At 48.4% G+C, this 12,580-nt stretch overlaps 1 protein-coding gene across 4 annotated transcripts in view; it reads right to left on the reverse strand.

Annotated features, from left to right (window-relative positions):
• Window positions 1-1,849: 1,849 nt before the first annotated feature.
• PUF60 (poly(U) binding splicing factor 60) overlaps window positions 1,850-12,580 on the reverse strand; it is a 44,102-nt gene continuing 33,371 nt past the window's right edge. For all 4 annotated transcript variants that reach the window (XM_045003410.1, XM_045003408.1, XM_045003411.1 and 1 more), the window contains 7 exons: window positions 10,257-10,418; window positions 9,537-9,629; window positions 8,142-8,355; window positions 7,471-7,661; window positions 6,552-6,687; window positions 5,451-5,686; window positions 1,850-2,288 (listed from right to left, as the gene is read on the reverse strand). In XM_045003410.1, coding sequence (XP_044859345.1) covers window positions 1,989-2,288; window positions 5,451-5,686; window positions 6,552-6,687; window positions 7,471-7,661; window positions 8,142-8,355; window positions 9,537-9,629; window positions 10,257-10,418 — 1,332 coding nt within the window. In that variant the 3' untranslated portion in view covers window positions 1,850-1,988. The remainder of the gene's footprint in view (window positions 2,289-5,450; window positions 5,687-6,551; window positions 6,688-7,470; window positions 7,662-8,141; window positions 8,356-9,536; window positions 9,630-10,256; window positions 10,419-12,580) is intronic.

Genomic DNA, 12,580 nt, shown 5'->3' on the forward strand with positions numbered 1-12,580 from the left:
TTAGTAACTTTTTGATCCATTTAATATGTTACTATCCATCATGTGCTGCCCTTATTGAGTATAGTGTTAATTTTTTATCAGAATTAAGTCAAATGCTGTACTGATGTCTATTGTGTGAACCAAACTTGTAATCTTACAAAAAAAATTTTCTAGTTGATCTGACTTGTTTTCCATAAGCCGTGTTGATTGGTATTAATTAGGCAGCCATTCCTAATTCATACCTGCTTTCCCCTGATAGTCCCAAGAGACCATAAGAGAACCCTCTGAAATACTCTTTTGGGTTCCTGAATCCAGCAGTTGGAGGAAGAACAAATCTAATGGTCGGACGTAGAAGCTAAACAAATTCAAACTGGAAATAAGATGCCAATTTTTAGCAGTCAGGGTAATTAAGCACTGGAACAACTCACTTAGGATGTGAAAATCTCTATCTTCCTCAAAAAGCAGCAGAGAGTCCTGTGGCACCTTATAGACTAACCGACGTTTTGGAGGATGAGTTTTCGTGGGTGAATATCCACTTTGTCCGACGAAGTGGGTATTCACCCACGAAAGCTCATGCTCCAAAACGTCTGTTAGTCTATAAGGTGCCACAGGACTCTTTGCTGCTTTTACAGATCCAGACTAACACAGCTACCCCTCTGATACTATCTTCCTCAAGTATCTTTCTAGCTTAGCTCAGGAGCTGTGGCCTGCATTATATACAGGGCAGCCAGATTATATTACCATCTGACCTTAGACTCTATGACTCTTAAATCCTTAGAGGGAGAGCGATTAACTCCCTGCCTCACACACTAGTTATACAGAGGCCAACTCTAGAGGACACGTATGCACTGGCTTTCAAATTCTGCCCTGTGTACAGGACACGCTCAGTGTTTGTCCTTTCACTTAAGGAATGGGTGCCTCAATACAGTGCCTATGGACAGAAAGAAACTGAAAGAGAGAGCACCACAGGGACAGATTTCTAAGGTCCAATTTACCACACGTACATTGGAAGCTGCATGCACAAGGCAGTTGTACCAAACCTGTGAGAACACAGGCCGTAGTCACTCCTCTCAAGCCAGCTGTGAAGCTTCCAACATGTCCTGCTTCTCATACCTCTCTTACCTTTGGGAGCAGCATGCGTAAGGCGCCTTTGTCACGATGCAGCTGTATGATCTCCATCGCCATAGTATTAGAGCAGCCTACAGATCAGCCTGCCCTGAACCACACCGGATCACAAGCAACAGGACTGTACATTTGAATCCCAACTGACTTGTTTCTGGGCTCTGGCCTGGCTTCACAAGCTTGATATTTCCATTAACCTGAACTCACAAGGCCTGCGTAAAATGCAAGCAAGTTCCCAGGTGGGACAGGCGCCCCCGCCATTGTTCACATGGACAGCTGCAGCCCTGGATCTCACTGTGCCTGAGTGTTACTCACGGAGGCGATGACCTGAGCATCTGCAGACTGCAAGCAGTTGATATGGTGGCACTTACCCCACATCAAGGGCTTGGAGCTTGAGCTCAGCCTGCAGCTGCTCAGCCTGTTCTGGGAGGTGCTCCTGGCCTTACCCAAGCCACTGCCCATTCCTGGTAGCGCTGCAATAGTGCCTGAGGGCTCCAACCAGGGATCAACGTACTGTGCAAACACTTATTAAAAAGATGGTGCCTGCTCCATTCAAACAAGCAGTTGCCCACCTCTAAAGAAAACTGCAGCTCCTGGCCCCCGAGGGTGAAATGGGATTCGGACTCAGGCATTTCTGACCTCTGGCCCTTACTCTCTAAGGCCTGACAAGCTGTTGGCTGAGGAGACTGGGCCCATTCTAGACCCAACCAAGGTGGTGCTGGCCCTTTTAACACACACTCACGCACGCTGGCTTTTCTTCGCACTTTTATCCAAACTACATGTACATCACAGTAGAGAGCTGTGCTCACCCAGCAGCATTCCTTACACATGGCTAAAAAAACAGATGGGACACAGGGGGCAGGGGAGAAGTCTCTCTCAGGCAGAGTTCATGCTGACAGGTCACTGTTATCAAATCTCTCCTGGTCATACACCTCTGCCACCACCTTCCTGCCAGCAAACCAGCGCCCATTCAGGGCCTGAATGGCTTTGTGAGTCTCCGAGGCCATAGAGAACTCTACAAAGATCTTGACGATGATCTCAGCGTCCTCCTCCTCGCCCTGCTTCTCTTGGTAGATGATGACCCTGTTCACTGCCCCAAACTTGCCACACTCTTCTGTCACTTCTCCCTCCAGATCGTCATCAATGTCCTTTGGATCCACCATGTTGCGCAGCACCATCACAGTTGACTGCAGGAAGAGGAAGAAAAGAGAGGTGACTGAGCAGGTTCATGGGACTGCTGGGGTTAACTTTGAAAAGCCATGACACCTGCACATCACAGCAGCCATTTCAGTGCCAGGCCTGAGCAGCAAAAATTAACATGCCAGGGCTTTCTGGAACCAATCTGTAATGGCACTGCCCACGGGCACCAGAAGTACGCTCAACCCATGTTCAGTATAACCCAGAAATGATGACTCTTCAACAGGCATCTCCAGCTCAACTGCTTAGGTCAGCAGCGTACTAGGAATTTGCCACTTGTTTTGTGTCCTGAAGATGTGGCTGGAGAGATGCTATTTTTAAGACTGTGTTTAAATCTTACAAAGATGGATTTATCAAACTGATTTCCCTCCTCTTACCTTCACTTGCATGACACATCTTGGTGGCAATTATTCTTTACGTTATCTTTATCTTGGAACTTAGTGGCTGATGTAAGTAGTTGGCCTCACAGGCCTAGAGACTGAAGGTTTCTCATCATTCCCAGAACAAGTACATTATAGGGGATACCCACACCCCAACCCACCAGTGTGGACCATGCTCCAGAATTCTCCCAAGCCTTTACCCCATTCCATCCTCCTGCCCTACCGCACTCTTCTGCAACAGGAAGCCCATCGCTATACTATCATTGCCTGTGCCCCCCTGGACGCCTGTCCCTCTCCATCCCCCCATGTCTCTGTCTCAGACCAGCAGCATGTGAGATTAAATAATTTTAAAAATTGCTCTGTATGCACGTGAAACCAGCTCTTATCTCTTTGTAATTCACACCTTCTCAAAGCCTCTCCCCACTCAGGCCAACACAACAAACTCAGAGTTTGCAAGTCAAGCCGTTTTGAAAAAAAGGATTAGGAACACCTTTGGTGTAGCTTTAAAATGCATTTTCTGACGTATCTAAACTTCCCCCTTGAGATGTGATGCTACAGTTCTTGGGGAAATTAAGGTGTGGGTCGTGTAGATCAGGTTTTTATGGACAGTTAGCTTCAACCTTAACTAGGGGACAGCCAGTGTCTCAACAATACCACCGTTGGGCCTTTATATTTTCAAAGTACAGGACACATGAGCTAATTCTCACAGCCCCACAAGAGGTGCAGGTCAATATTACCCCTATTTGGCAGAAAAAAGAGGGGAAGGGCCTTGTCCAATCCCAGAAGGAGTCAGTGTCCAATCTGAAATCAGAAATCAAGTTCTGTGCCATTACTAAGGTATCTGAGAATCACTGGGTGGGAGTCTCTGGCCTGTGTTCTGCAGGAGGACAAACCATGGCGACGTGAATGATGGAGAGGAAGGCAAAATCTGGGGGCCAGGACATCAGTGACTATAATGTCTTAATACACCATCAGTCAGTACCGGGAAAATTAGTCGAAACAATAGTTAAAAATAAAATTGTCAGACACATAGAAAAACAAACTGTTGAGCAATAGTCAACATGGTTTCTGTAAAGGGAATCGTGTCTTACTAATCCATTAGAGTTCTTTGAAGGGGTCAACAAACACGTGGACAAGGGGGATCCAGTGGACATAGTGTACTTAGATTTCCAGAAAGCCTTTGACAAGGTCCCTCACCAAAGGCTCTTACGTAAATTAAGCTGTCATGGGATAAAAGGGAAGGTCCTTTCATGCATTGAGAACTGATTAAAAGACAGGGAACAAAGGGTAGGAATTAATGGTAAATTCTCAGAATGGAGAGGGGTAACTAGTGGTGTTCCCCAAGGGTCAGTCCTCGGACCAATCCTATTCAACTTATTCATAAATGATCTGGATAAAGGGGTAAGCAGTGAGGTGGCAAAGTTTGCAGATTATACTAAACTGCTCAAGATAGTTAAGACCAAAGCAGACTTTGACGAACTTCAAAAAGATCTCACAAAACTAAGTGACTGGGCAACAAAATGGCAAATGAAATTTAATGTGGATAAATATAAAATAACCTCAACTATACATACAATATGATGGGGGCTAATTTAGCTACAACGAGTCAGGAAAAAGATCTTGGAGTCATTGTGGATAGTTCTCTGAAGACATCCGCACAGTGTGCAGAGGCAGTCAAAAAAGCAAACAGGATGTTAGGAATAATTAAAAAGGGGATAGAGAATAAGACTGAATATATTATTGCCCTTATATAAATCCATGGTACGCCCACATCTCGAATACTGTGTACAGATGTGGTCTCCTCATCTCAAAAAAGATATACTGGCACTAAAAAGGTTCAGAAAAGGGCAACTAAAATGATTAGGGGTTTGGAGAGGGTCCCATATGAGGAAAGATTAAAGAGGCTAGGACTCTTTAGCTTGGAAAAGAGGAGACTAAGGGGGGATATGATAGAGGTATATAAAATCATGAGTGATATGGAGAAAGTGGATAAGGAAAAGTTATTTACTTATTCCCATAATACAAGAACTAGGGGTCACCAAATGAAATTAATAGGCAGCAGGTTTAAAACAAATACAAGGAAGTTCTTCACGCAGCAAACAGTCAACTTGTGGAACTCCTTACCTGAGGAGGTTCTGAAGGCTAGGACTATAACAATGTTTAAAAGAGAACTGGATAAATTCATGGTGGTTAAGTCCATAAACGGCTATTAGCCAGGATGGGTAAGGAATGGTGTCCCTAGCCTCTTTGTCAGAGGATGGAGATGGATGGCAGGAGAGAGATAAGTTGATCATTGTCTGTTAGGTTCACTCCCTCTGGGGCACCTGGCATTGGCCACTGTCGGTAGACAGATACTGAGCTAGATGGACCTTTGGTCTGACCCAGTATGGCCGTTCTTATGTTCTTATCAGCATCTTTGGTCTAATGGCTGGACAACACAGCACAGCAAAAAGTGGGCTCTCTCTGAGCAAGGCACCTCACTACAGAGATCCTCCTTTACAAGGCAGAGAGGGAAAAGCCATGACCGTAGCCTGCAGCAGGTGATGACTGGTTATGATACAGGCATTTGTACTCAGTAAGAATCATAGAATCTCAGGGTTGTAAGGGACCTCAGGAGGTCATCCAGTCCAAAAGACACACCTTTTGTGAACTTGTACCATACACTGTGCTGCTGAGCTGTACAGAACTAAAAGACAGACCCAAGCCAGACTTGCGGCCTGTAGGCTACACTGTATCTCTGGGAATCTAGAATTAAATCAGGGTCATGCTCACCTCCTGTTTGCGAAGCAGTTTCTGCATCACCATGTGACGGGCACTGCTGCCGGATATGCTCATATGCTCCTGTTCACTCAGCATTTCAGGCCTCTCTGACTCCTGGAAGATTTCCTCCTCCTCCTTCTCTTTTTTAACCTCCAACAGAGCCAATGTTGGGGGACTTGCTAGGATAGGATTCACTACTCCCACCTGTGGAATAGTGACTGGAATGGGCGGTCGAGCGGGGGTCACACCTGCAGGTGAATACACAGATTGAAGGAGGAGGTAAAAGGAGCCTCCCTCTAGGATTGGCACTCTGACACATCAGGAAGAAAGCCAGCCAGTAACACCCAGCCTTACGGAATTAGGAGAAAGGTTTTAGTAACTGCAACACGAACCACTGAGAGAGTCTGACAACCAGGGCAAACAGCGACTCAGTACAGTAGAGAGGGCAGGCTCTACCACCAGGTATGATGCACACACATGGGGAATCTGCCCATTCGAAGGGGAGACAGTGCGATGGGGCTGCATCTGTTTTGCATGTGGTAAGTGACCACCATGGTGCTTTTGCTCAGGGCACCATGCATCCCTGCCAGTTCTGGGAGGCTTAGTGCCCTTACCGCACTCACCACACACTCGTGGAGAGGCCTGCGAGGCAATGCAAGGAGAAATCAGAATTCTCTGCAAACAATTCAGTTTCAGTACGATTCAGTTTCAAACCCTTTAGTGGGGCTGGTGGCCTGTCTTCCCAGCACAGGAAGGACTGAGACCACACCCGAAAGTCTGCTCATGCCCCTCCTTCAGGGACAGTTTCATTTTTCCACGTACAAAACTCAACACGTAACAAAGTTAAGCCCCTGATTAAAGCAGCTGCAAGGAACCTGAAACCTTTTCCCTTGCATCTCTCCCCACTGCTGCAGGGTCAGCCACCGAGCCCACCTGTTTCCCACAGCTCTTCTCTTCAACTGAGTTCTCTCAGCTCTTTACAGGAATCACATGGGTCTGATAACCAAAAGAGGTAGCTGGCCCTGGCTACACTTTCCATGAAGTGACCCAGCTGTGGGGACTAGTGCTATCTTGGAATAGTTGTGGAAGTGACAGAATGAAGAGCAGACGCACCCGTAATGACTCCTGGTGCCTGTGCTGCCATTACGGCCTGCGGCAATGCCCCCAGAGGCTGAGCCAGTGTCAGCGCTGGAGACACCAGCCCAGGTGTTGCTAAAGTGCCAAGGACTGCAGCTCCTGCCACTGCTTCCTACAAGAGAAAAGCCAGAGTGTTAATTCTGCTTCAGAGAGTCACGCTCAGGGTGTGCTCTGCTCAGATTTTTTCTTTTTACCTTTGTAGAGAGACTTACCAAATTGCCAGGGCAGGGGGGCAAATGACCTGTAAAACTACTAGGCCCAGCTCAGCCACTGGCCCGAGCGGAGAAAAACAGGCAACTCTGCTTAATCGCACCGACACATGCCGAGGATTGCCCTGAACTCACCTTTCCTGTAGACAGCTGCCACATACCAACCCCCTGAAGAGCAGGCACTTCCCCACACTTCACAGCTATCACCCCATGCCAATCAGCTCATGTGTAGGGCCCTGAATGACAGACATGCCAAGGGAACCCAAACCCAAAGTCTCCAGGATGGTTGTAGCGGGATGGAGTCAATTCCTTAGCAAAAAGCTTCCCCGCTTCCTAACCACCTCTTGCTCTTCTAAGGTGGCCCTAATTAGGCAATACTGTTTCAGAACAATCAAACTAAATCAAAACAGATAAGCCTATCTGCGGTGTAAATCAGGCCCGTTTCTACACCTTGGCAGGCCATACCCAAGACTGGAGGGTGTAGCACAGACAGCTACTCTTAGGCCAGTCTCCACATGAGGCCGGGAGAACTACTCTGTAGGGTACAACCAAGGCCACCTAGTCGGGAGCTCCCGTAAGTACTGCACTGGGCCAATCTGTATCCCTGTGTTCAACAGGACTGCTGGACTCTAAATAACGCACACACTCACCCACCTCGTTTCAAGTCCTGCTGCTCTGTTTCTTACCTGAGCTGTTATCTTTGCTGTGGCAGCTGCTGCAGCTACAGCTGCTGCAGGGGGTAATCCTCCAGGCGTTGCAGGTGTTAGGAGAGGCATTGGGGGAGTGACAGCTTTGCCAACCCGGAGATATTGGCCACCCAGGTCAAAGAGGTTCATAGATGAGACAGCATCTTGTGATGACTGTGCCTTCTCATACTCTGCAATGATAATTGGAACCCTGACAGAGTGCTCCTTAAAGATGGACATTTCAGGCTCCCAGGGAAAATGCCCCATTGCCTGCCTCCTAAACATAGACCCCTTTCCCTGAACAACTTAGGTTTGTACTTCTAAGAACACAATGGTCTAGAGCGGCAGCCATCAGTGTCCCTACCAACCACTCCCACACCTCCCAGATCGCAAACCCAACCCCTCTGATTATACAGGATCTTCTCAAACATTCAGCGTAAAGGGAGATGGTTCTTGACACACCCTAGGTTCTAGCTGAACAAGAACACAGAATCCAGTTTCCAACTAAGAGCCAGGCAGCCCTCTGACATCAGGCCATGGGCCGCTCTCAATCCCACTCTAACCCATAAATGAAAGTAGAAGCTTATTGCCACTGGAGGGAGCAGACATGGATCCAAATCCAATGACATTCCCACCCCACTCCATGACAGGTATCAGAGCAGCCAATTTACCAATGAATCCATAGCCTTTGTGTTTCCCTGTTGTGGGGTCCCTGGCTAGCGTGCAGGACTTAATCTTCCCAAAGGCCTCAAACACACTCTTAATGTCGTCATCGGAAAGGTCCTGGTGAACAGACGCCACGTAGATGCGGTTGAAAGCCCGGGCCTCCTCTGCGAGCTGGTCTATGATTGGTTGTGCCTGTCCAATATTACTAGGCCTGCCGACCTGCGGAGAGCGAAGCAAACACAAACACTCTGAGTGCTCCAAGAGGCAGCACTGGGACTCACCCAAGACACAAGGACTGTAAATGCTAACGAAGAGCAGTTGAACCCCACATAATACTTTCCAGGGCTCGGCAATTAGCACCACAGAGCCACAGTTAATTATCATGTCTGGGTTGTAGTCTCCAGTGACTCCACAGGCCACCATGGGATATCAGGGTTACCGAGACAACCCAGATACAGGATGTTTTCTGTGGCACTTGTTACTGAGCAAGCATATTTCAGCCTTGTATCTTCCCTCCCTGACTAGTGACTAGCTTCCAATGCTACAACTGACTAGCTGTCACTGCTACAGGCAGGGCACAATGCCTCCATATCATTCTCTGGAGCTCCCAAAAACCCGTAATCGATCAGGCACTACAACTGCCTGAAAAGGGACCTAAGAGGAAATGATTTTGGTGAAGATGTAAGGACACTGGGTTTTCAGAGACACCGCAAAAGGGGCGCCCCCCAAAGTCTCCCACATCTGTCAGGGAATCTCTTACTTGTGCCTGGGAATACAAAGCTCAACTCCCTTGTTCCTTTCAATTTGTACTAACTCCCTCACCCCGCCAGGTTACCTCAGAGCCTCATTTCCCTCATAATACACATACAAACAAGCCCCCTTTCTGCAGAACCCAACAGGCACAACCAGGGTCAGCAGTCACTCACCTGCCCTCTCCTCAGGACCTGGCTGCTGCACACAAGACTCCGTATCTAGGCCACAAAGGGCTCCCATTCTGTGCATGGGGAGGAACAGAACAGAGTCCAACACCCCTCCCTCCTCCTAGTGTATATTAACACTTTATGGGCTCTTCCCAGAGGGTCAGAGGCAGGTGTCAAGAAGCAGTCAGTTCTCAGTGAGTGGCCTCAGGTGGTGCATTGAAAAGAGGCCCACTGAGGGTTAGTTAGGGGTTTGTTACAGGAGTGGGTGGGTGAGATTCTGTGGCCTGCGTTGTGCAGGAGGTCAGACTAGATGATCATAATGGTCCCTTCTGACCTTAAAGTCTATGAGGAACAGATCTCCTAGGAACACAGATTTTCTTCTTCAGGCTCCTCTAACCATCTGAAAAGCCCCATCCTGTAACACAAACAGCAGCATGAGCCAGACTCGCCTCCCACATGACACAACCTGCTGTCACTCACCTTTATGTTTCTCCCACCCAGCATGACTGAGTTCATCTGTTCCAAGGCCAACTGAGCAGCTTCAGGCACCTCGTATTCCACAAAAGCAAAGCCCTAGGATAGAGGGGAAACCCTATTAAATTGTACCAATCTCTTCTTGTTGCACGCCCTAGTGCTCGCATTCCCCACTCTGCCAACTAATGCAGCCTGTCTGTATCACACTGTGCCAATCCCAACTGTTCAGCCAGAGAATCCCATCCTCCAAGCCTTTCCCAATAGCATGCTAATGCAGAGAGCAACAAGCTGAAGCATGAAACTGCCTGAACAGACTTGCAGCCACTTGCTTCCTGAGCTGCTTATACATAAAATAGGTCTTTTAGCAAGGGAGAAAGGCCAGGGCATGCACACAAGGCAGGCTAACTGCTCAGCATTCCCCAAGCTCCATGCCCCACATCCCTACAATGGTCCCACATGCAGCCGTTAGGTCACTGCTATGGCTAGTGGTGACACTAAAAACCTAGGCAGCACAGGAGGCTATTACATTCAATCCTAAAAGCTCCAGCTCTGGGCACATGCCCAGAACCCTCAGTGGAATACAATAGGGACCATCAGTTGAAGAACCACCTACTAAGACAGCTTGCTGTATACTGCAGACTAGGAGGGTGAAGGCTCCTCCTTCCCTGGATGCATGCAGGGTGACCTTAGAGAAAAAGAAACCACCCCTAGGGGCTGTTAACCAACCTTGTGTTTCATTGTAACAGAGTCCCAGGACATGTCAATGCTTTTGATAGGTCCAAATGGGGCAAAGGCCTGGCGGATGGTGTCCTCTCCCAGTTCATAGTATATGGAGCCCACGTACACACGACACATGATGGCCAGCGCCCGCTGCCTCTGAGCTGCCATCTGTTTTGGAAAGAAGAACTGGCTGGTTAGCTTAGGGGGTAGTCAGAGATACCAGGACAGCTCTCTCCCCTGTACCACCCTCCCCAGGAGCTGTGACCCAACAGCAAGCAGCTCCTCACTGGCTGCAGCACAGCCTGGCACACTCTTGGTGGTAAAGAAGTATTTTTCTGCTCAGTGCATGGACTGGTGGGGAGCGCGTGGGCAGTAAGGCTCACTCCCAGGGGCACAGTCAAGTCTCTGATATGCTCTGCCACCTCAGCAGTCCTAACTCCAACCCACCCTGACAAGATCACATCTCTGGCAATGCCTGAAGCAGGGGGAAATACCTTCATTCTAAAACAGCTTCCCCTCCAGGCAGGGGAAATCCAGGCAGCAAGGGATCCAACATCAGGCACTAACAGCAATCCCTCCTGTCCTGCATGGCGCAGCAAAAGATCCAGTATTTGGCACCACACGCTCTCATTTTCCCCTGCCCTGGCATCAAGGGATCTAGCACTGGGAACCACCTCCTCCCCACTCCCTGGGCAGCAAGTGGTTTGGCACTGGGCTCCACCTCCTCCCGTCTCCCTCCCTTGGCATTAAGGGAACTGGGCACCAGCTGCACTGTACAGTTCAATAAAAACAAACAAAATCCAGCGATTAAACAAAACCCTTCTCTTGGGGAAGTCTGTGGTGCTCAGAGTTAGCATCTTCCATGGGTATTGGCACCTACAGTAGTACAGCCCCACAGACTCAGCCATTGTGTCTCTCAGTGCAGAGAAAGCCTCTGTGCTCTTTTCCTGAAACTGTCTGAAAGTCTGTTTGCAAGAGGAATCTGGTCGTTCCCCAGATGGTACCCCTAAAACCAGCTTCCTCCAAGCCACATGGCAGTTCTAAGAACTTCACGTAGGAAGGTGCTGCCTGCTAGGACACACTGGCCAAATCTGTGATCTTATCAGCATGCATTGGGACCAAGGCAGAAAGGAAAGCCCTGCAGAGGCAGCTCCCTATAATCAGCAATAGTGTATTTATTATAGCACACTGGAGACTTGTACAGGGCTACATTCTTATTCTGCATGGAACAGCTGGAACGAATGCAAAGTGGTGAGGGCCCTACAAAGAGGGCAAAAGCAGGACTACTCTTAGTGCTTCCTCCCCAGCCCAATTCTACAGTACTCCACGCCCAAGTAGGGAGCTCTGTGAACTCTGACCCCCACCCCCCAAGGAGGACCTTGCTATAAGGCCATTACACGAAGGCCTAACGCAGGTGGAGAGCTCTGGCATAAGGGTGAGCACGAGCTCAGAGTTGTTCTGTCCTCTCTAGGGATGCCACAACTCAATGTTAACGAAGGGGTGGCCAGGGGGGGTTCTCCTGCAACACAGTAATGGACAGAGCAGGCACTGACTGTGTCTGATGAGACAATCACACAAAATAGATGTCAAATGCATTTGAGCTGGTCACTATGACCAGGGAGGTTACTGTTTGCAGCGGAAAATACAGCCTCATTCTGGATTGATTCCTAGCACTTCAGGGGCGGAAGCACTATCATCGAACCAGGTTCTCACACCACACTTCGGCGCTTGCAGTTATATTAGACTAACTTGAACCTGGACTCATCAAACAAAGGAAACAAAGGTTTTGTTTTGCCTCTACATTGGGGCTGTGTTTTATGCTTTTAAATGAGGTTTTATGATAGCTCCAAAAGCCTGTGAGCCAGGTGAAAAGTGAGCATGCTCACACCGTAGGGCAGCTAGGCAATAATCTCTAGTGCAGTCTCCCAATCCTCCCACCCTTGAGAAGCCAACATTCATTACTATCAGCTTCCCCTTTCTTCCACTGGTTGCATCAGGGGCTCCCAAACTGTATGCAGGCACAACCCCATTTTAATTATTATTTCCTGCAGAGATCACAGATAGCATGGAGGTTGCAAACTGCTCTACAAAATGGCATCCTCCATGTGGCGTGACCTTGTACATATGGTGTGTGCGAGGTCATGCTGTGCTGCGCAAACTGGCATCCTCTGTACACAAGGGATCACCACAACGCCATCTGCTGATGGGTCACAGCCCACAGTCGGGAACCTCTCTTTTTATATATTTACTTTTTATTTTTTACAGCCACCTTCACTTCCCCTCTAAAATTGGCCTTCTTCCTTGATTGTGGGACAGTGGCATTTTGGGGA

Source organism: Mauremys mutica, chromosome 2 (genome assembly GCF_020497125.1).
Source record: "Mauremys mutica isolate MM-2020 ecotype Southern chromosome 2, ASM2049712v1, whole genome shotgun sequence".
Lineage (NCBI taxonomy): Eukaryota > Metazoa > Chordata > Testudines > Geoemydidae > Mauremys > Mauremys mutica.